Source organism: Mastigoproctus giganteus, chromosome 3 (genome assembly GCF_048544385.1).
Source record: "Mastigoproctus giganteus isolate SK-2022 chromosome 3, ASM4854438v1, whole genome shotgun sequence".
NCBI lineage: Eukaryota > Metazoa > Arthropoda > Arachnida > Uropygi > Thelyphonidae > Mastigoproctus > Mastigoproctus giganteus.
Genome location: NC_143577.1, coordinates 228,289,687 through 228,314,943, shown reverse-complemented (window position 1 = coordinate 228,314,943; position 25,257 = coordinate 228,289,687). Strand labels below are relative to the sequence as shown.

At 35.2% G+C, this 25,257-nt stretch overlaps 1 protein-coding gene across 2 annotated transcripts in view; it reads left to right on the top strand.

Annotated features, from left to right (window-relative positions):
• Positions 1 to 25,257, top strand: part of LOC150088812 (3'-5' RNA helicase YTHDC2-like) — a 281,725-nt gene that overhangs the window by 197,959 nt on the left and 58,509 nt on the right. For both annotated transcript variants that reach the window (XM_090369668.1, XM_090369667.1), the window contains exons 19-21: positions 4,226 to 4,332; positions 14,218 to 14,489; positions 17,697 to 17,950. In XM_090369668.1, coding sequence (XP_090225794.1) covers positions 4,226 to 4,332; positions 14,218 to 14,489; positions 17,697 to 17,950 — 633 coding nt within the window. The remainder of the gene's footprint in view (positions 1 to 4,225; positions 4,333 to 14,217; positions 14,490 to 17,696; positions 17,951 to 25,257) is intronic.

Genomic DNA, 25,257 nt, shown 5'->3' with positions numbered 1-25,257 from the left:
CCTCTGAGGGCGGGAAAATTCATGTCTAGGAAATAAGTGGACTCATATGCCAACCATTAAATGAATTTTACTGTAACTAAAATTTACAAATAAATATATATGAAAAAATTATGTAATTAACTATAATTTACAATAAACTGATGGCTGTATATTACGGAATACTAAAACTATAATAAAATCATTTACTATAAAATATGCTAAAATTAAAAGCGCTAAAAAACCTGAAGCTTTCGAGAGCGTCAGCTCCCTTCTTCAACAGTGATAAGACTTCCTGCAACATCTCCTTATAAAACAGGCTCATGGTACCTCCACATAGAATACCACTCAGTTCCTAAAGTGTGACAAATCCCTCCCATTCAGTTATTGTCCCATTTACTTCTACTCTTTCTAAATGAATGGAGAAATTAACTGCCAACTCCTAAACTATTTAGAAACCTTCCAGCTTATTAATGAATGCCAGTATGGATTCCATCAATATTGATCCATTGGTAATATACCGGCTTATATTATCCATCCATGGACAAATTCAGTGGAAAAGTTTGGTGAAACTGAAGTAGTTGCTCTTGACATTTCAAAGGCATTTGACCTTATTTGGCATAAAGGTCTTCTAAATAAGCTACCATCTTATGATTTGGCAACTAATTTTTGTAATTGGGTATCTAGTTTTCTCTTTCTCTGATCGCTCACTGTGGGTGATGGTAGTGGCTCTCTGTCATCTAACACTTCCACTGATGACCTTCTTCCATTGACCGGAAATCCTATCCATAGTTTTTCTGATGATAGTTCATTACATTCCACCTTCCAGTTTGACAAACCTTGCCCTGCACAAACAGCTTCAACTTCTCAAATATCCACTACCAGTTCCGTAAATGCTGTTCTTCGGGTAATTCTACAGTGGGGCAAAAGATAACTTCGTTGATTTCAATCCTTCTAAAACTCAGTCCTGTCTTATATCTCACAAAAAAGGATTCTCTTGCTCCTATGCTTAACTTCAATGACACTCAGATTTCTAGACAAGATCACATATCACTATTAGGGATTACCTTGACTTCTAATCTCTCTTGGTATAAGCACATTACAAATATTCCTTTCTCTGCATCTAAAAAAATTGGTTTTCTCTTTTGCTCTTGGCATTACTTTTCTTCCAGACAGCTGTTCACTCTGTACAAATTACAATTCACTGTGGAACATTACCATGGGATAATACTGTGGAATACTGTTCTCACACGAGGAGTGGTGTCCCTAAAACCTCTCTCAGACTTCTAGATTCCATCCAGAGAGGGCAGTTAGGTTAGTTGATAATTCATCTCTAACAAAGTCTCCTTATGCTCTGTCTCATTGACATTCTGTTTCTGCTGCATGCCTTTTCTGTAGCTACTTCCATGGGCACTGTTCTTCTGAATTGGCTTCTATAATTCTCTCTCTCTCTCTCTCTCTCTCTCTCTCTCTCTCTCTCTCTCTCTCTCTCTCTCTCTCTCCCTCCCTCCCTCCTTCCCCCCAAACCAGTCCAAATGCATGCCACAATCAATCAGCATCATTTTACTGTCCAACTTCAAACTCACAGAACCAACTTTTTTTCCCTCATTTATTCCTTCAACTTCTGTTTTCTGCAGCAACCTCCCTTCATACATATTTTCTGAAAATTACAATCTACATAATATGAACAAGTATCTTCTTTCATGTTCTCAACTTACAGTACTAAGTACTGTAGGTTCTAATACCTCTCATATTTGGGGTTTTCATTGAAAAAAAAAAAAAAAAATCATTGATATGAGTGCCAGATTGCTTTCATAATATGTATGGATTGTAAAATGTTGGTTTTTTGTAAAATATACCAGATTTTATAGTTTACTGTAATTAAGATCTGTTTAATATGTTTCTGAAAACCATATAGAATTTGGGGGGGGGACCAGGGTCATGTTTAACACTCTTCATTGCCTAAGTTGTCTGTTCCTTTAATGTAACTACAGGGGATGGAGACAAGGTGATAATGGCAAGTTGTACTGTAATAACCATCTCAGAAGAAAAGGTTGTTAATATCAGACAACTTCTGCTTTAATAAAGCTGCAGTTGTCTGATATTAGCAAACTGTTAGTATCAGACATATCAAGTTAATATGTGACCAGGGTCATGTTTAACACTCTTCATTGCCTAAGTTGTCTGTTCCTTTAATGTGACTACAGGGGATGGAGACAAGGTGATAATGGCAAGTTGTACTGTAATAACCATCTCAGAAGAAAAGGTTGTTAATATCAGACAACTTCTGCTTTAATAAAGCTGTAGTTGTCTGATATTAACAAACTGTTGTCTTCACTATGCATGGCCTCCTGATTGACGGATTTTTCATAAAGTGTTATATTTGCTTCATTTAGAAAACTTGTAAAGCCATCCCAAATTTTGTTAAAATGTGATAATAGAAATCTAGCAATTATTTCTTTTTTCCGCCCATCTGCACATAATAACTCAACTCTAGGTGATGGATTTTTGTGAAATTTTGTTTGGCTCTTTTAGAGCAACTTATAGCACCTTCTGAAATTTCAATAAAATTGGACCAATAGAAATCTGCCAATTATTATTTCTGTTTTTTCATACATATCACATAGGCTATATGTATACCATATATTGTAGCTGAAGCACTGGATATTCATTTAATACAATCGGTGATGAGGTCAAGGTGATGATGGTGAGATGATTGTTACATACAAGTATGTATTGTACTGTAACAACCATCTCGGAAAAGTACAAGGAAAAAGAGCTCTACCACCCTGCCTCCTGTGTCTCATCTTAGTTGCCTGTCAATATCAGACAACTGCTGCTTTATTAAATTATTATTTTTATAATAGTTTGTTATAATATAAAAATTATAATAGTGTGTTAATATCAGTCAATTGCTGCTTTGTTAAAGCAGCTGTTGTCTGATTATTAACAACTATTATCTTTGTCATGTCTATCCATCTGCAAGTATTAATCGAACTCCTACTTAATGGATTTTTCATAAAATTTATATTTGATTTAAAAAATTTGTCGAGTTTCATTAAAATTGGATAATAGAAATCTACTAATTCTTATTTCTTTTTCCATCCATCTGCATGTAATAACTCAACTTTCAGTGATAAGAGTTGAGTTATTATGTGCAGATGGATGAATTTTCCTTAAATTTTGTTTGGCTCTTTTAGAAAAACATATTGAGCTTGCCTAAACTTCATTAAAATTGGACCAATAGGCTATCCATATACTGTATATTGTAGCCGAAGCATTGTGTTGGTTGCTGTGTGTGTATTAAAGGAATGAATGAGCAGTAAGGTGGATACACAGAAATTCTCTTGGTTCATGTAGCTTTTCTGTTTTTCCTAAATTATGATCATTTGGCATATTACTTTGCTACCAGAAACACTTATTGTTATTATATCTTGTGTTTTTCGTTCTTCTTGTTGTACCTTTCATTCTTCTTGTTGGTTCTAAATAGTCACTTAATTTACTCTCATAAGGGACTCACTGATGCTGTGTTCTCCCTATGTATAAGTCTATGAAGAACTGACTTTCCACCAACTCCAATATCATGATCATGGTTTTCCATGCTCTTTTATTTCACATTAGTTTGCTTTTAGCACTCACTGCACATAGTCTGTAACACAAAATAAATGTTAGTAAACATAATGGTTAACAAACATGCAAATATACAGAGCAATACAACAATATATCCACACAATTACTGCAAGAATGAATAGAAAGAAGTTCAGTGTAATGGGAATGAAAAAAAAAAAAAAGTATGTGCAGATAATTTTAATTTAGGAATACTCTATTCTGAAAGCTACTTATGTATATTTTAGGGCTTTTACTGCTGTTGCTTTTCATTTTTATCTATTTTTAATTTTGTTTTATCTTTATATTTGTATCTTATTTTGTGTATTTAATTGCTACCTATTTTTTTATTAAAAAAATTTGCTATTTGAACTGTGTTCAAAGCCTTTTTTCCACATATCAGAAATTGTTTGCTTATACTGTTAACATTCAGTTGCACTTGCAGAAAATAAAATTATTATTCTAATTATAATTTTCCAGTTATAATCAGACATAATTTTGACACATATCACACAATGGTGTAAAAGTGAGCACATACACCATAAGTAAATAAACACGGGAAACGTTAATTGATCAGGCTGATTATTATTTTTGATGATAAAATTAGAAACATTAAAATCCAACATTCTTTTCTATATTTTAGTTCTTCTCCCTTCCCAACCTGCAAAAAAGAGGGCTGTTATATTAGCAAAGAAAAAACTAGCTGCTGATACTAACAGTGATCATATGGCACTTCTTCGATCATTTCAAGTAAGAAAACTTATTTAATAAAATTTAGTGTAAACTAATTGGAATAGTAGAAATCTTGCCTTTCAGTTGTTTTGTATAATTTTTGTAATTTTGTATTTTGCAAGGATATTTTGGTATACTTGTGTGCGTGAGCACGTCAGATTTCAGGAAATATTTTAAGAAAATGTTTTCTTAGAATTTTGATTCATGACTGTTTGAATTGAAAGCAGCCAACATTTTCATTTTCAAAAGTTTATTATGATAGTGATATCCTATAATGTCTCTGAAATGAAGTACAAATTAGTGATGCCAAAATATCAGCCATGAGAAAGTAGAGAGAGAGAGAGAGAGAGAGAGAGAGAGAGAGAGAGAGAGAGAGAGAGAGTGTTCATAAGATAAAAGAATGCCATTGTAAACCTAAGGATTAAGGGTACATAGCAACAAAGAGCACAATAGTAGTAACATAGGAGAATATTTTGGTCTTCAGACTAATTTGCATAAATATTCTTTCTTCAAAAGAGAAATATTTTTTTATTTCATAGTCACTTTGTATTACATATAATAATTACCACCCTTTATATAAATGTGGATGAGTTTGAACAATAGGAAAATGTCTGTGGTCTTTAAAGGAATAAATTGGTTTAAATATGTTTTCTAAAATAGATCATAGGTACAGAGATATGCAAAAGTCCTGCATAAGCAGTAAATGAGTAAATGTTTTTGCCTTTGAAGTGCTATAATAAATATGGAGTTAAGCTATTATCATTCTCAGCACTGCTGTTTAATGGCAAATTTTATACATATTCAATATTTGAACAGTTTTATATCTTTATTAGATCAAAAGTTATAAGAAAAAACTAAATGTATACTCAAACTTGCAGTACTGTGGAATGTTGATTACTAGTATATAGGAATAAGCAATACTACCACTTTGAGCTGCTCACAAACATACAATCTACATTTCTTCAAACAGGCCTCTGAGGTTGGGTATATTCATATTGTAGTTTTAAATGTTTTTCACCAACCTTATGTAGAAATAAAACACAACGAAAACAAAAACTGGAATCTTGATAACTATGTATTTATAATAAATTATATTTGTCTGTATTTACAATAAATTATATTTAACTTTACAACTAAAATATATAAAATATACATTAAAATATACTGGGTTAAGACCAATAAAACCATAAAATACATTAAAATATACTAAATTAAAAGCGATAAAACCATAGCTTTCGAAGGCTCCTGCCTTCTTCCTCAGCGGTATTTTCTTTGTTCTGCGGTGCATCTTTAAATACCAGCAGGTTCGTGGTACTCATCACGTGTTTCATTCCCACGTGTTCCGTTCTCTTGTGTTATGGAACCAGAAGTGGCTCGGGAGTGGGTCATATGGAACGTTCATCCCTTCCGAGGATAGTAGCCTCGAATACGGGATGGATCCGCGTTCCTCTATCTCTATTAATGTTCACTGTGGAACAGATCCACAAACTCTCGAGTCACTTGCGGTCCCAGAACTTATGCGCCCGATCGGTGATGATAGCATCATCCGGGGAGATCTGGTACTGCTTCTCCCAAAAATGCTCGGCCATGGCGGACTTACCATACTCCGCATTTCTTATTGCCTTAGTGTGCTCCCCCAGACGATCTTTGAGACGGCGTTTTGTTTCCCCTACATAACACTCCCCACAATACGGGCATCTAATACTATATATGACCCCACTTGCATTCTCTTTTTGAATGGGGTCCTTTACTTGTGACACGATTGTGTGCAGCCTCCACCTTGGAAGCCGCACACAATGCGTCTGATAATTGCTTAGTACTCTAGTTATATGCTCGGTTAGACCCGGATAGAAGGGAATGTATGCAGTGGATACTGGCGTAAAAGATTCGCCTCTCCTCTGATTTCCTTTAATATATTTTTCTATAATCCTCTGGGGGTAGCTACATTTTGTAAGATCCATCGTGACGCGTTCATACTCTACCTTCCTATCCTCGGAATCTACAGTGTGATTTTGCCCTGTCAACTAATGTTCTAACCACACTGTTCCTATGATGGCTGGCCTGAGCTGAATTGTAGTGCGAATATTGACCTTTACACATCAATTTCCTATAGACCTTAGTCTTTATTTGTTGGTCTTCCCTACAGACAAACACACCTAGGAACAGCAAAACTCCTCCTTCTTCTACCTCCGAGGTAAATTGTATGAATGGGGAGAAGCCATTTAAAATATTCAACACCTGATCTTCACTCACCTTTCGAATAATTGAAAACATATCATCCACGTATCTTTTCCAGGGACGCATAGGGAGAACACTAACATTAAATATTCTAGCCTCGCGCTCTCCCATAGCTAAATTAGCTATAATTGCTCTAATGGAGGAGCCCATGGCTGTACCGTTAACCTGCTTATACATAATATTATCAAACACCATAGTGGTGCTTGAGCGGCATAATTCTATACCTCTCTCAATATCTAAATTTAATTGTGTTCTAGTATTTAGGGTGGTATCTCTCTGTAAGGCCATGTGTGCACAACGCACTCCATCGTCAATCGGAATACATGTAAATAGAGATGTCACATCGAAAGATATCATAATTTCATTCTCTTCTATGTGTTGACTTATAAAATGCACAAAGTCTTTACTGTCCTTAACACTAAATTCAGAAAGTCCTACTAATGGAGATAATAATTTGGCTAAGAAACCAGATAGTGCATATGTGGGACTGCCTATGAATGAGACTATAGGTCTAAGTGGTACACCCATTTTATGAATTTTAGGCAAGCCATAAAATCTTGGTATTTGGCTCCCTGTGGCATGCAGTACCCAATATTGTTCTTTGGAAATTTTGCTAGACTTAAGCCAACTCTGTACCGTTCTGTTCACTTGCTGTTCCAAGTTAAGCAGTGGACTTTTCTGAATAACCTTATAGGTTGTTTGATCATTCAATAAATAAAACATATTAAAACTACAATATACAATCTACATTGAAAACAATTACAGAACTTCAGTATAAATATTGGAATATGACTACAGTGGACCACTGCTTTATGATATTAATCAGTACAGTCAGTCCTCATATAGCACGATAGTTGTGTTCCTAGAAACCCTCGTGCAATGCAAAATCGTGCAATATGAACAACAGACCCTATGGGAAAAATAGGGTTAGGTGTCGACCACCCAAGATTGAACACACATTTGTAACCAAAACATTACCAAACACAATAAATAATCATAATAAAATACTTATGTATTTTTTAATATGACTATTATGTTGACTATTATTTAACACGACTATAAAATATTGCTGATGCTTTTGCTTCTATCGTAAGAAAACTTGTTTTTTGTTTAATTTTCTATCCAAAGAGATGACAGCCATTCCATCTCTTCCAGTTCATTGTGTCTTGATCTAATGGATTTTAATTACACTTTGAGTTGTTCCTGCTATGAAAGTTGTTTTTATTTTCTCTGCATTCTTTCTAATTCTCGGTGTTGCCTCATTTAGGCCTGAAGCACATGCAAATATCACATGGTCTTTTATTTCGCTCAAAGTGTTTCACAATTTAATATTTTTTCTCGATCAGCAGAGGCAGACTGGCCATTAGCCTTACTGAGGAAACCCCGGTGGGCCGGGGCCAGTGTAATTTTGGCCATAAACACTAGTATGAGGCCACTACAAATTTTCCTGGGTAAGAATTTTTGACCCATTCCGCCTCTGTTTATCGATATTGCTTTTCTTTTTCTCTCTGAATCTGTAGTGTCTTCACCAGGACACTTACTTTTCACACCTTCTAAGTATTCTACTCATTTTTAGGGAATAAAGCACAATTACAAATGAGGAGGCACGCTTGATACACATAAACAAAGCTGCATGCGTGTAGCAACTGAATAAACAACACTGTAAAGGCAGAGACACATTATTAACACCTCACTAGCTCACATTTTACTAAAGCACATTGCTAGGGGTTACTACCATAAAACAAGGCACCTCCGTAGCCAGGTGAGCAGGAGCAGTGTGTAGCACACGCTTCTTGATCAGACCAGGGTTCGAGCCTATGACCACCAAATACAGAGGATGTGGAAAGGTAAGGGAATGACCACCGCATATCCCCGGAGAAATATGGCCTAATTGCTAATGCTCCTAAAAACCAAATAACAAACAAACAAACATAACCATAAAACAATAAAAACAATTTCCAGTTGCGTTTCTGTTAGTGGAATCTGTTATAACCTGGTAGTATACTCTATCTAATTGCATTTGCAATAATACCAATAGCTGGAATTTTGTGGGTTTTTACATTATTATGGTGAAATGTGTTTCCCCTTCACTGATATAAAAAACATAAATACATTTTCAGAATCTTCTCTTCATTCCTACATTGCATTCAGTTGGGGTGATTCCGCATTTGACTGCCATTTCTTGTAAATACAAAGGCGGATCGTGCATAAGCGAATTCAGTTCATGTTATATACAATATCGTTCCCCTATTTATAAATCATGTATGATCGAATTCGTGTAGTGTAAACATGTGTTATATGAGGACTGACTGTATTGTGAAAATATCGTAATGTGAACCAAATAACACATTTAAGTAGACACCGGTTAACATAATCACTGGTTAGGAGAATAAGCCGCTTTATAAAATCAAATTTCAAAAAACTAATTCAAATCATTAAAATGGACTACACTTTCACCTTTATCATATGTTCCACTATAAAATTCAGTTTTGAACGTTTTTGTGATATTTTTCTAAAGCACGTTTCTGGAAGTCACTACCATAAAACAATAAAAACAATTTGCAGTTTCCTCTTTATTGGCCTTTTCTGTTAGTGCAATCTATTATAAATGGTAGTAAACTGGATCTTATTGCATTTGTGATAATGCTGATAGCTGGCATTCTGTGGGTTTTTACGTTATTATGGTGAAATGTGTTTCCACTTTCATGAAATCTTCAATCGTATAAAAAACAAATTTTAAGAATCTTCTCTTTATTCCTATTTTTTAAGCTTTATAAAACTTGTTACTCCATACCTCACTTGTGCATATCATGTTAGTTGCAATTTGTGCATGCTGTGTTCTTTGTTATTGATTGCTTATCTTTTTTACTGTTTTAAATTTTACAACCCAACAAAAAAAAAAATGTTAGTGAACAGAAATAACAATTAGTTAGTATGTACATTTTACAGTATTAATTAAGTTACGTACATAAGCATAAATTTACTTTTGTTTTGCTAAACTGTGGAAAATATTCTTCCGATTTTCACATATTTAAATTTGTTAATTGGCAAGGTAATAAAGTGTAAATTTGTGCTTTATATCTTTACTTTTATAGGCTGTGGATAGTATTCCTCCTATTTTCACTTATTAGAATTGCCGTTTAATAGAATCAAAATTCAATTTGCAAACATGATCACAATGGCCGGTGCATACTACGCATAGTGAATGGTATTTTATGGAGAGTCCATCATAATGTGATTTGATTGTACAGTGAATCAATTGTAAAGCAGGGATCTATTATATTAATATTGGATTGGCCGTCCTTTTTCTTTGATAACCAGATAATAATGATACATTTCTGACATGATGTGTACCAACTTTCTCAACAAGTTTGCTGTAATGATATGTTGCCAAATGTGAATTATATATGCATTAATTTTTTTGGATATTTTAATATGCTACTGAGATTCAAGTGTAATAACTCTAAAAGTCAGTCAACTCTTTCAGTATGATTTTGTCTGTACTAAGTTGAACACAATGGTAAACACAATGGTTGTCGTCCTATTAAACGAATGTTGCATCCACAAAGCATTCTGTAGTACTGAATAGCATTCTACTTAATAGAACATTGCAATATTGCCAGCATACATGTTACTCAACAATATACAGCTCCTTAATACCAAAAATGGATGTGCAAGACCATATCATTGCCAAATGCTTTATGGCCCAATTTTGTATGATTTGGTTTGCATTCTTAACCACAATAATGATGCATATATACTGCCCTGTGATTTGTAGTTCAAGAAAGAGTTTCTCACTAAAGAGAACTCTTTTCTCAGTTGATGCAAACATACTGGCCAGCAGTTTGAGTTGCTTCTTTTGCTATATTTCAGATAATTTTTTTTTTCTTCTTCTTTTTCCCTCTGCCAAGCCCTTAAGTCCACAGAAAGTAATCACCAGTGAACAGTAGGCCACATAGGCTTACAAATTTACATCAATTTTCAAAATAACTGTGGGGATGTTTGCTTCCTATCCTGTATGAAATCTTTCATAAGCACCTTATTGTCACAAGTTGTTGAACATCATGATCTTCCCATAAAAGGCAAGTGCATAATGGATTTTTTCTTTCTGTACCTTTTGAGAGTTCTTACAATAGTGGATTGTTTGCGTTTAAACATAAAGGAGCAATAACAGTACTGCTTTGCTTCCTCCTTCTGATGAAAAGCAGCAGCGGAATAACATTGTTCTTCCATCAGGAAAGTCCTTTTCATGAGGAGAAGTCAAGTGCCTAACTGTTGCTGCATGTTGTGAATTGATTAATAGAGAAAGAACAGTGTTCTTTTGGACCAAGTACATTTACTTTCAGGGGAACTACACTGTAAAAAAATGATAATAATACAAATTATATTAAAATTTGGCATTCTCAAATTACAAACGTTTTTCTAAACCCTTATGGTAATTCAGTTATTGAATTATCATGATTGCTGTACCTCATATGTTATTTACATTTGAAGGCAAAGAAAGCCAACATAAGAACAATAGCAAACTATGGAAAACTTATTTTCCATAGTTTGCTGTGGTAGCAGCAATAGACAAACTATTGCTGCTACCGCAGTTTCTCCCTACATTCTCAGTAAACAAACAGTGCATGTGATTGACACATAGGCATGACAGACAATGTACTGATTGGTGCATGAACACAACAGACGATAACATCATAGTGTTAAGTGATTGATTGATGTTATGAAATGCATATATATATAAAGATCCTTTCTTTTCCTATTATTTCCTAACTGAACATTTAAAGTCAGATTAGGAAATATAATGAAAAATAAAACCTTGGTAAAACTTCAGAACAGGGTACACACTCCAGTGTAACATAACATAACCTTTTTTCACTAGCCAAAAATGAATGTCTATCAAAGAACCCACACTTCTTTTGCCCTGTTCTAAAATTTTACCGATTATGGACATCATTAATTGCTTGAATCCATTCCAAATTATTGGCTTAAACTAACCTAACCTTTTTTTTTTACTAGCCAAGAATGAAAATCTATCAAAAAACCCACACTAAAAACACCCCACAGAATTGAAAAGTGCCGATAGTCTGGAGTGTGCAACATGTTCTGAAGTTTAGTCTTTTTCTTTGTTGCCTAACCTTAAGGTAGAGGTCTGCATAGGCCCAGGCCTGGACCTTGAGCCAGGTAACAGCCTTCGGGCTCGGGTTAGGTACAAATAATCGTAATGAATTATTTCAAACATTTCTGACTTTCTTGAAATAGGCCTCTGGGGTTGGGCATATTCATAATATAAATTTTTAGTAGTTTACACCAACCTTGCGTTGAAATAATAAAACAAAAAACAAAATTAATAGTTTAATAACTGATATTACTAATTTACAATAAATTACTATTTACAAAAAGCATATAAAAAGAAAAAAATATCATAAAATACAATAAAATATACAGAATTAAAAGTGCTAAAATCTGAAGCTTTTGAAGGCTCTGCCTTCTTTCTCAACAGTACGCTTTATTTTTGCAGTGCAATCTTAAATACCTGCAGGTTCACAGCACATGTCACGTGATTCAATGACACATGCATTGTTCTCATGAGTAACGGAATCGAAAGTGGCTCGGGAGTGTGTCAGGTGAAATCATTCATCCCCTCCAAGAATCACTGTCTCAAAGAGGGGATGAAACCGCATACCTCTATCTCTGTTAATGTTGCTCCCAATGGAACTAATCCGCAAGCTCTCGGTCCCAAAACCTATGCGCCCGGTCGATGATAGTAGCTTCATCCGGGGAGATTTGATGTTTCTTCTCCCAGTAATGCTCTGCCGTGGCTGATTCGCATAATCTGCATTCCTTATCGCCTAATCTGCATAATCTGCATTCCTTATCGAAGGCGATAAGGAATGCTAATTATGCGAAATCAGCCGTGGCAGAGCATTATTTGGAGAAGCAACATCAAATCTCCCCAGACAAAGCTACTATCATCGACCGGGCGCATAGGTTTTGGGACCGCAAGTGGCTCGAGAGCTTGCGGATTAGTTCCATTGGGAGCAACATTAATAGAGATAGGGGTATGCGGATTCATCCCCTCTTTGAGACAGTGATTCTTGGAGGGAATGAATGATTTCACCTGACACCCTCCCGAGCCACTTCCGGTTCCGTTACGCATGAGAACAATGCACGTGTCATTGAATCACGTGACATGTGCTGTGAACCTGCAGGTATTTAAGATTGCACTGCAAAAATAAAGCGTACTGTTGAGAAAGAAGACAGAGCCTTCGAAAGCTTCAGATTTTAGCACTTTTAATTCTGTATATTTTATTGTATTTTATGATATTCTTTTTCTTTTTATATGCTTTTTGTAAATAGTAATTTATTGTAAATTAGTAATATCAGTTATTAAACTATTAATTTTGTTTTTTGTTTTATTATTTCAACGCAAGGTTGGTGTAAACTACTAAAAATTTATATTATTTCTGACTTTTTCGGGCTACTTATATATTTTTTTTTTTAAATATTTTTTTTATGTATTTAAATTCTTAAAGGTGTTTTAGAAAAAATGTGTATTATTTGTTTGCTGACACTTTTAATTGATTAATAAGATGCACTTCACCACCGTTTCCAAAATTCACCGAAATTTGTACTCTTTTGTAGAAATGACCTGCCAGCAGTGCAAGTGCGTATAACAATTTAAGTAGCGGTAGTTTTGACTCTATTTTATTTCTGCACAACAATTCGCAATAAAAAGCGTGAAGAGAAGGTGGCTGATAGAGGTGGATATTGAGATTCGTTTTGGAATTATATTAAATATGGTAAATTGAAAATTTATTACGTTTTATTTTTTATAATTAATATCGATAATTATTTTGGATAATTATTGTTGTTATATAATTAATATTGAATTTTGAATCTGAAAGTTTTTTTTTTTTTTATTATTAATATGAAACTTTCCAAACTAATGCTAGTGATTTTATTTATATAATAAGTTTCAGTCAGACTGGGATAAAAATCAGTTTGGGTGGGTCCGGTATGGGCAAAGAATTTGAAAAACAAATTTGGGCCCAGGTGAAAATAAAAAATGCAGGCCTGTGCAGACCTCTACTTTAAGGTTAGGTTAGGAAACCTAATCTTAAAAACGCGCAAAGAAATCAGTAATGTGGTTTTTTAATAGCGAACACACTCATCAACTCCAATAATCTGTTTTTAATAATGAGAAAAAACTAATCATTGCATTGTCTTTCAGGCCTACATGTCAATCAGTGTATCGTTCTTGACTTCTACTGTCACTACCGATAACATGCACCGTCTGTTTACCGAGAATGCAGGGAGAAACTGCGGTAACAGCAAACCACATTGTCCAATAAGTTTTCCATGGTTCTTGCATTTGCTTTCTTTACCTTATCCTTACATTTTTCTCTTTTAAATATGTATACTAGATCAGAGAATGAAGATATGTAACATTGAATATATTTTATCCATGAGATGTATTTGTTATCAGTCATCCATTAAAGTTTTTAAATGAAATTGTACTGATAAATATTATTTGGGATGTATTTTTTGCATTATCTTAATTTTTATCATTTACTTCCCCCAACTTAACAGTTTGAATGCTTTATTTTACTTATGAACCGAAAAATATATATTTTATATACAGTATCTGTTTAACATTTTCAGGCATGGCAGAAAGCCAGGACTGACGGCTATGAACATAGTTTCTGTGAAAAAAATTTTCTTTCTGCCGCAACCATGGAAATGATAGTTGGTATGCGGACTCAGTTGTTGGGTCAGCTGAGAGCTTCTGGCTTTGTGAGAGCTAGAGGTGGTGGAGACATTAGAGATTTAAACTCAAATTCTGAAAATTGGGCTGTTGTGAAGGCTGCATTATGTGCGGGAACATACCCTAACCTTATTCGTGTTGATCGTGAAAGACAACAGCTGATAACTCAGTAAGTTTATGTAAGTTTATTTTTTGTTGTTAGAATTAGCAGAGGCAAACAATGCAAGAAAGCAAGCTTATACAGCATCAGCCAAAATAGAAAACACGACACCTCCCATTTCACCCCTTCATTCCCTCCATAGTTAGTCTAGTTCTTCCTTGAATTTATTTAAACTATCAACTTCCACACCAACAGATGGAAGTTTGTTCTAGCAATCAACCATCCGTTGCCTAAAGGAAAGCTTCCCACATCTATTCTGCAACCATCCTTCCTCGGTTTGAATTTGTGCCCCCTCGTGTGTGGCCTGAACAAGAGGAAGAATCCCATTGGCATTGAGCTTGCTCAATCCATTCAAATCCTTAAACACCTTAATCAGATCACCTTGCAGGGGCCTAGTCTGCAGACAACAGCATAGTAAGAGCATCCCTTTGTTCCCCTCACCATTATCATTGCCCTTCTCTGTACTCGTTCCAGCAGCTTCACATCCTTCCTAAAATGAGACCTCCAGACCTGTATGCACTACTCAAGATGTGGTAGCAGGGATAAGGAGGTGATTATCCCATTGTATGAGGCAATGGGATAATCACCTCCTTATCCCTGCTACCAAAATTCCTGTATATCATTAACAAAACCCCATGAGCTGTTCTGTCAGCATTGCTCAGAGAACTTCACATCTGACTTCACAATTACCCCCAGATCTTTTTCATTTTCCACTACCCTGAGTGTAGTACCACACAGTTGGTATGTTACTCTGGAGTTACTGCTACCCATATGTAGTACTTTGCATTTATCAATGTCAGACTTCAGTTGCCATTGCTCAATTGCCATTTATTGTTAGGAATGAGTTTTTTTGATCAGAAGTTATCATTTAATGATTTTAAAAGAATGGGAAAAAATGAATAAAATTACAAATATGTTAAAAGACATGAGTACTTAAGCTGAAATTGTAAGTGTACATGTACATGTGGTTCTCATTCGATTTTTGTAGTTTGTGCAGCCATTATGCAATCATTTTCAGAGCTTTAGCACATAATTCTTATATGTGCATCTGGGCACACGTGCACATTTAATAATCTCGTTAATAAGAATCTAGGATACTGAAAATTGGGACTTGGTGTTAAGAGTGCTTCGTAATAACTAAGAAGTTATTCCTGATTAAGCTACTTTTTGATATCTTAGGATTGACTTGTTTCTGCTGAGTGGTAAATTCTAGTATCATAATCCAATTACTGACTAAAGGATTTTTCTTAGATATTTCATCTAGTGTTAAGTTCGTTTATCCCAGGTAAGAGGTATCAGTTTTCCACCAGAAAATTGATTCTTCCCTACAAAACAGGTAAACTTATTCTTATGATACACAGTTTAAAAACACAGTACACAACATACATACTATAAAGTACACAAACACTGATACAACATGGATCTGAATTGTCTCTGCACCAATCTAACCCTTCTATAGAGTCAAGAACATCTTATTTCAACCTATAGTTGTTGTAGTACACTGGTGTGCAAAATTTAAGGACCAGTCAGGTTTTCACCTGTAGCTTCTCATAGGAGTGGCCTGGATATGGGAAAAGCATACCAAAGGAATCTTGTGAGGTATAGAAATGAAGGAAACAACACCGACACAACAACGAAAACAAAACGGTACAGAGGGACTTTATTCAAAAATGGCAACATAGCACTGGCTGCCATGATACAGATGCATCACTGCCAAAGATGGAACAAAGGGAAGAGGTGGTCCTTAGTAGGAGATATGGCCACCCCTAATGTCGATGCAGGCTTTGCACCACCTGTCCATACTTAGAACAATGTTGTTCATAAGTTCTTGCGGTAATATCGTCCATTCCTCTGTCAGAGCAAATCTTCAGCTGGTGAACATTTTCTGGTGGGTGTGGATGTGCCGCTAGGCATCTCCCCAGAGCATCCCTTATGTGTTCAATAGGATTTAGATCGGGGGAAACAAGGCCAATCCATACGAATGTCCTCACTTTCCAAAAGCATATCACAGCTGCAGTGCGATGGGGTGTGGCGTTATCATCCATAAACACGAACTCGGGGCCAATGGCACCTTGAAACAGATGCACATGGGGAAGGATTATCTCAGTACAGTAGCATGCACCAGTTACAGTAACGCCTTGCAGTATTTGGAGTTGTGTACGTCCATCCACGATAACACCTCGACCACATATCAGTCCCTCTCAGTGATGTTTGCAGGGTGATACCATGTGCCAACCTCTCGCCAGATTAGCTGATGTCCAAAATCGCTGCTGAGACTGAATCTACTCTCATCAGTAAAGAGTACCTTCAGTAAAGATTTTGTGGTTGTAACCTTTAGAAATTGTGTGTTGGTCCTAAAGTTTTGCACAGCAGTATATTAGTACTGATAAAGGAAAGTTCAAACAAGGAATCTGGGCTTATTTAGCATTAAAAAAACTTTTAAAAAAATATCCACCTACACTTTCATATAGGACACTTTCTAGTTCTAGAAGATTAGGTAATAATTTGTTTGTTCCAGCAGTTGTTGGCCCTTTCACTAATATATTTTTTTTTTTATATCCAGTCTACAACTATCTTTCCTCAATTTAAGTACATGTCCTCTAATTTATGCCATCTGCAAAAAAAAAAAAAAGATATTTCCATTATTTAATTTATTTAAGCCTTTCAAAACTTTTTTTTAAAAAATCAACCTACTGTAATTATCAAATTACTGGACTCTAACATCTAGGTTGAGCAGAAGTCAAATAAATTTTACAAAATCAAGTTGTAATTAAAAACTGAGGAACTATTTAACAACAATCGTGAAGGAAGGAAGTTTTTCTCATATTAAATTTTCTTAATCTGGGTGATTAAATCATAACTAATTATATTTATATTTCCATTTCATGGTTAAACTCTCCCCATATATTTCCATTTCAAAGTGCAGTCCTTGCATATTTTGATTTTAGAGGTGCTGCACTCATTTTACATTTTACCATTCATTATACATCCCTCATGCAAGAAAATTGGGACCACTGGGATAAATAAAATAATTTTCTTTTTAATTTTTACTTTTATTTACGCTAAAAATTTTAAAGGAAGTTATGAAAAAATATACTCTGTAGTGTGTGTGTATGTGTCTGTCTGTGCATCCATGCATGTGTGAGAAAGAGAGCGAAGTTTCAGGTTAAAATCAACTGATTCCCTGTTGTTATTTTTTTCTTTGTTTCTGCTCAGAAAAGAAAGCAAAGTCAGATTTCATCGATCATCAGTCTTAAACAAATTACCAACATCTAGCAGACAAACTGTAGCTATTATGCATGCAAAGGTTGTTTCAAGTCTTCCATGTGATTGGCTTATTTATGAAGAGATGACACGTACCGGCTGCATAGCTCATGCTCATTGCTGCACTTTGGTATCTCCTATTACTGTTGCACTGTTTGCAGGACCAGCTCGGCTACCATTAGATGCACTTCATGAACCTGATCATGGTAATTGAAATAATAGTTATTAATGTCAGTACCTGAATATTGTTTATTTTTTGCAACCATACAGAAATATCTAACAGGATTAATATAAAACAGCTGCAAGGCTCCATAGATTTTACGTTGTATTGATATTTCTAAAAGAATAAAGAGATTACCTCAGTCTAGGTCCATAGAATAACTTCAAGGTGACGCTCTCCAAATATAAACGGCTAAAATAATTTTAACGAATTCTTGCACTCAGCCCACAAATGATTCAATATACCCCTGGATTGAAGGCGAGGGACATCAAACCACCCCCACGAAACTCTGAGTGAAAGAACACTTTGTGTCACAATAATTAAAATTTAACCAAAAATGGAAGAATTGATCACAGTGATGATTATAAATTAAAAACACAGGCAATGAAATAAATGAAAACTATTTTTACGAATCTTTTCTTTCCTTAAGCCGACTAGGCTTTTCGACTGACTGTCTTGTTCACAGGTTGGAAATGAGGCGTAATGTATGTGTGTCAAGACATTAATAGGAGATTATTTGTTCTGGCGCATGCATATAAACAACTATGATTCCGAAATGAGGTACAGTTGCCAAACTTCATAGAATTTTCGTGAAGCTTCATTTCCAAGGTTTCCGCGATTAATAACGTTGTATAGTTGTGTTGGATGTTCAGGATTTTTGTCTCATTAAATAGAAGTGTTTGACTTTCGTTCACAGCGTGAAAAGCCAATTCTGATGCAGTAGCACGTGAAGCATGGACAGAGGTGGCATGTTGCTTCAATCTCAAGTACACTGGGTTGAACCTTGATAAGATGAATAACATTCGCCACACAAAATGTTGCATACAAGGCCATATACTTGTACTGAAAAAGAGGAAAGAACAGTATGATTTAACTAAAACAATTCTTTCATTTTTGGTTAAATTTTAATTATTGTGACACATCTTCTATCACTCAGAGTTTTGTAGGGGATGGTTTGATATATTTTTGGGTTGGGGTCCTTCGCCTTTGATCCTGGGGTATGTTGAATCATTCATGGGCTATGAGTGTAGCGATTCATTAAAATAATTTAGTCATTTATATTTGGAGAGCATTGCCTTGAAGTTATTTTACGGACCTAATTGAGGTAATCTCTTTATTCTTTTAAAATATTGATACCACATAGAATCTATGATGCCTTGCAGCTCTGTTTTATATTAATATTATTCGAATTTTATATTTCATTGACTACTCCATTTGCTTTTTTGTATAGTTTGGTGTACACCTATATTAAGTTAATATTGAGATATTCCACACAAAAATATATTTCGTTCTTAAAACATTGCCTCCTTGAAAATATCATTCCAAATTCGCTAGAGTTAGTTTTAGTCATAGGATTCTGAGTGTAAACCAGCTAGGCCTTTCTATGTCACACAATATTATTAAACTCACTTTAAAATTCAATTTTTTGATGAAAAGGAGATACTTTGCTCAGGTTGTAAAACTCTATAGCAAAATAAAAAAATATCTACACCCATCCGATTGGTCAGTCCTTAAGGCCTCTATAGATTTATGCCATGAGGCTTTAGCAACCTGGCACTTCCGTAGCCGGGTGGGTAGGAGCAGCAGTGCGTAGCACACGCTTCTTGATTAGACCGGAGTTCGAGCCCATCACCACCAAATACAGAGGATGCGGAAAGGTCAGGGAATGACCACCTCATATTCCCGGAGTAATATGGCCTTAGTTGCTAACACTCCTAAAAACCAAATAACAAACAAACAGCTTTAGCAACTGAAATAACAACCAGGCACTTAAATGAATTACAGGCATTATTACAAGTTCCTAACCATGCTCATACAAACATTACAGGAACCCTCACATACATGTGCAAAGTGCCCGCTAATATCCAAAATCCATTATCACTAACTTTAACACAATCACACACAGATTCTTCTAGTATTCCCATACATATGTGCAACGCAGCCACACAGGGCCAGGATGCAAACATAGCTGCTATACGTTCCTCACCCTCTACAACCGATATGTAATGTGCCCACACAGACCCAAGACCCAAATCTAGCTCAAATACATTCCTTATCCCTACAACCAACATGTCCACACATAAACAAATTATTAATCTTTCTTCATACGTGTTATTGGAGGATCAGATTTCCTTCGTAGCAAAAGGGTTAATAAATTTTAATTTGCTGCCACGTAAACTACCCAAGAAACAATTGGTGATAGATTTTGTTTTGTCTCAGAAACGTCCCACAGAAAGACTTACTCATTCAACAAGTCAACCAAGTAGTGAACAATTCACAAATAATGCATTTACCAAGATTAAATAAAAATGAAGTCATAGCTTTGAGGAAGCTTCAGGAAAATAATGACATCATCATTCAAAAGGCAGATAAGGGAGACACAGTGATTGTACTAAATAGATTGGACTGCATAAGATTGTATTATATCGGACAGCTCAACTTATCAGGAGGTAGACTCAGCTATATTTTCAAATTTAGTTAACCAATATAACAAAACACTAACTTCATACTGGAAAAGGGATTTCATTTCAATGGCTCAACTAAAATAACTGAAAGCCAGGACATAATATTCCAGTACTCTTTGGACAAGTAAAACTCCATAAACCGGCTACCCTATTCATCCGATAGTGTCTTACAGAAATTCTGCATTTTTGCAATTAGCCACACATTTGTATAACATTATAAAACCCTTTAGACAGATAATAAAATTCGGCATTCAGAGCTATGACACATTATATAATAGTCTTAAAGATTGCAAAATTGGCAGCAACGATAAGTTGTTTTCGTTAGATGTAACTTCTTTGTACACAAACATTAATGTTGAATACATGCTTGATGTAGTCTGAAATTTATTGAATAATAACATCATCGGAATAAATCATACTAAACTACCAAAAAAATAAATTTTCTATTTGATTAAACTTCGCATTGAAGTGAATTACATTGCCTTTCAGGACAAGATATATAAGCAAATTTTCAGTTTACTGATGGGTCTAAGCCTGAGCAGCCTAATTGCAGAGTTGTATTTGACTAATATCGAACACATACACTTAACAGCATTTCTTCCCCAGTTTACGTAATATGGAAGATATTTCGATGATGTGCTTATTATCACCGATGATAATGCCACTCAAGACGTTTTGCAGACATAATGTTCATACGAGATCACATTTTACACTGTAAAAGGAACATGAGGGAACGGAGTATTTAAATTTCCTAAATTTTACACTTGCACAGGATACTAATGAAATACAATTCAGCCTTTACCATAAGCGTACCAATACTGGTATGTTTCTCCACTATAAGAGTTATCACCCGTTTGCTTACAAAAGATCCATCACATTTAACCAATTCCTCAATGCGTATAAATATTCCACTACTGAGCCCACCTTACGCTTAGAAATTGAGGTATTAACCAACAGGTTTTTAAGCAGAGGTTATCCTCTCACTACCATTAGTCAAATAAAATTGCAAGCAAAAGACAGGTCACAAAATATCACACAAAGCAATAAAATGAATAATAAAAAAATGCTTTATTTCCATACTGTATGTAGAACAATGGCACAAGCAACTTTTTTAGCACAAGTAGACTTTTTAAGGATATGACTTTAAAATCGTAACATAACCTATGCAGAAACTACAGTCTATACTAAAAAATCGTATTGGCTTTTCACACCATGAATGAAAGTTATACATTTCTATTTAATGAGGCAAAAATCCTGAACATCTAACACAACTATACAAAGTTATTAATCACAGAAACCTTGGAAATGAAGCTTCACGAAAGTTATATGAATATTCGGCGTCGAAAAGCCTAGTTTGCTTAAGGAAGGAAAAGTTTTGTAAAAATAGTTTTAATTTATTTCATTGCCTTTTTTTTTAATTTACAATCATCACAATGATCAATTCTTTCATTTTTGGTTAAATTTTAATTATTGTGACACAGTGTCTTCTATCACTTAGAGTTTCATGGGGGGTGGTTTGATATGTTTTGGGGTCGGATTGGGGTCCTTTGCCTTCGATCCAGGTGTATGTTGAATCATTCGTGGGCTGTGAATGCAAGAATTCATTAAAATTATTTTAGCCGTTTATATTTGGAGAGCATCACCTTGAAGTTATTCAATGGACCCGATTGAGATAATCTCTTTATTCTTTTAGAAATATCTAACATAGCAGTAAAAAGTTATTTTTATATGTATTTTATTTTTTTATTTCATTTTTCATAATTCTCATTCTGCTGAAGTTTACTTCTAAGCACATTAATATTTTGACAACTTGGTTTCAAAACATAGATTCTCTGTGACTGCTCAAGTGGTCTGCAAGTCCTTAGAGGTGATTTTCCTGGTTTAACTAGGTATACATCTTATTTGATATGGCCAAATAAAAGTTTTTGAAGCTTGATGAAACAAAGCAAGATTTCTGTGTACTTTATAGACATGATGTGACAATGATATCCACAAGGATTCTGAAATATCATTAAAATTAGTTATTGCCTGCAATACATATTTCTCCCGAGAATTTTTCTATTTATTTTTATTATTATATTTGTTTTATTATTTTTTACTGTCTGGTTTCCATTTGATTTCTTATTACTTGTCAAATTTTTTTCTGAAGTTGATAGATTATATTAATTCTCTATGATGTTTTTAGCATACCTTTTTTCTCTGTGAGGATTTTAATTATAGAAAAGGAAAAGCAAAGAGAAAATGGTGTGGATATTTTAAAAACTTACTATAACAATTATTAAGAAGTAAAGGAAAAGAATTATTTTTTCCCTTTACTTCTTAATAATTGTTATATACAATTATTGGCTACATGGCCTTAGTTTTTAAATTTTTTTCAGTGAGACCAACTGATGATGTTAACATCTGCAAGTTCTAAATGAGAATTGTTCAGGAAAGTATAATACTACTAAAGTTTTTATACCAAATAATAAATATTGTTCATGGTTTAGACCTAATTGGATGTCAGATCAACTGATGAAACTAGTTCAGAGAACTAAAATGCATGGTGTGATTATAAATTATCAGAGGACATAGAAACCTACAGTAGGTACAAATTAGTCTATAATAAGTCAGGAAGGGATCAGACAACCTAAGGCAGGTAATGAGAACTTGGCCACAATACAAAGAAAAGTAACAAAGCAGTCTTTTATTATGCTAACTAGAAGGAAGGAGACAAACCACATTATTCCACTAGATCTTGTAACTACTGATCCTCTTCAAGTTGATGACAAACTGAATAAATGTTTTGTATCTGCATTCACACGTGAAGAAGTTTTTAAAGATGAGAATACCAAGTGGCAGAACTATAAATTATGCCCCCCCACTATATTGCCAAACAGCCCCACGCAATCTTAAAATCCATACGAAAACAACCATCAAACTCCTTGTTTCCCTCCCCCCTCAAAAGTGTATACATGTGAGAACTTGAAGTATGTGGTATGCAATTTGGGAAATCACACATTTTGTATAATTTTAATGATTTTTTTTTTTTTGCATCAATATAGTAGTAGTAGTAGTAGTAGGAGTGGCACTTGATGCAAGAAAGCAAGTGTAGGAGCTTATGCAGCATCAGCCAAAAAAAAAAAATCACACCATACCCTCCAAATGCCTGTCCAGTTCCTCCTTAAATTTATTTAACCTATCAACTTCCACAACGACAGATGGAAGTTTGTTCCAGCAATTAACCACCCGCTGGCTAAAGGCAAATTTCCGCACATCTATTCTACATCTATCCTTTCTTAATTTGAACTTATGTCCCCGTAGGTTCGTATTCTGAACAAGGGGGAGGATCCCATCAGAATTCAGCGTGCTCAACCCATTCAAGGCCTTATAGACCCCAATCAGATCACCGCGCAGGTGCCTAGTCTCCAGCCACTGCAATTTGCAGAAATTAAGCCTCTCTTGGTAAGAGGATCCCTTCATTCCCCTCACCAATCGTGTTGCTCTTCTCTGTACACGCTCAAGCAAATCTACATCCTTCCTAAAATGAGGCCTCCAGACCTGTACGCAGTACTCAAGGCGTGGCCATTTCCTTATACAGAGGGACAATCACCTCCTTTTCCCTGCTAGCAAAATTCCTATATATCATTGACAAAACCCCATGACCTGCCCTAGCAGCCTGTCTGCATTGCTCAGAAAACTTCATATCTGACTGCACAATTATTCCCAGGTCTTTTTCATTTTCTACCACCTTAAGTGTAGTACCACACAGTTGGTACGTTTCTCTGGGGTTACTTCTACCCATATGCAGTACTTTGCATTTGTCAAGGTTAAACTTCAGTTGCCACTTCTTAGCCCATCTGCCCAAATTATCTAGATCCTGTTGCAGTAGCACACTGCCATGACTGTCATTAACAACCCTGCCAACCTTCGTGTCATCTGCAAACTTCGACATTAAGCCTGATATACCTTCATCAATATCATTGATAAATATACAAAACAACAGTGGACCCAACACCGAACCCTGTGGGACTCCACTAATAACATTAGTCCACGAAGAGCAGCACCCATTGATTACCACCCTCTGTCTTCTCCCACTTAACCATCCTTTTATCCATTGTAGCAACTTACCCTTAATACCATTCTGCTCCAATTTGTACAGTAGTCTTCCATGCGCAACAGTGTCAAAAGCTTTCCTGAAATCCAAGTATATGATATCAAAATTATTTTTTGCATCCAGTTCCTTTGTGACCACATCATAATAACCAATCAAATTTGTCAGACAAGACTTTCCCTTAACAAACCCATGCTGTGTCTGAATTATTGCTGCAGTCTTGTCTAGATGATCTTGCAATGCATCTTTAACCAGTGACTCCATTATTTTACCCGGAACAGAAGTTAAACTAACTGGTCTGTAATTACTCGTGTCACCCTTCGAACCTCCTTTGTGAATTGGGGATACATTTGCACATCTCCAGTCCGTGGGAACCTCCCCTGAATCCAAGGATGCTCTCATAATTATGGCTAAGGGTTTGCTTAGTTGCTTTGCCGCCTCCTTTAATATAACTGGATAGATCCCATCCACCCCAGGTGCCTTTCTTATGTTTAACTTCAACAATTTTTCCTCCACTTTGCTCTCAGTTATTACAAAATCATTAAGCACACTGCTACAATTTGATAACCTTCTTCCATTTTCAAACTGTAATAATTCCTCACGTGTGAATGTAGATGCAAAATACTCATTCAGTTTGTTTGCTATCTGAGCAGGATCATCAACAGTCGAACCATCGATGTCAAGTGGACCAATCATATTCATCCCCTTCCTTTTAGAGTTTATATAAGTAAAGAA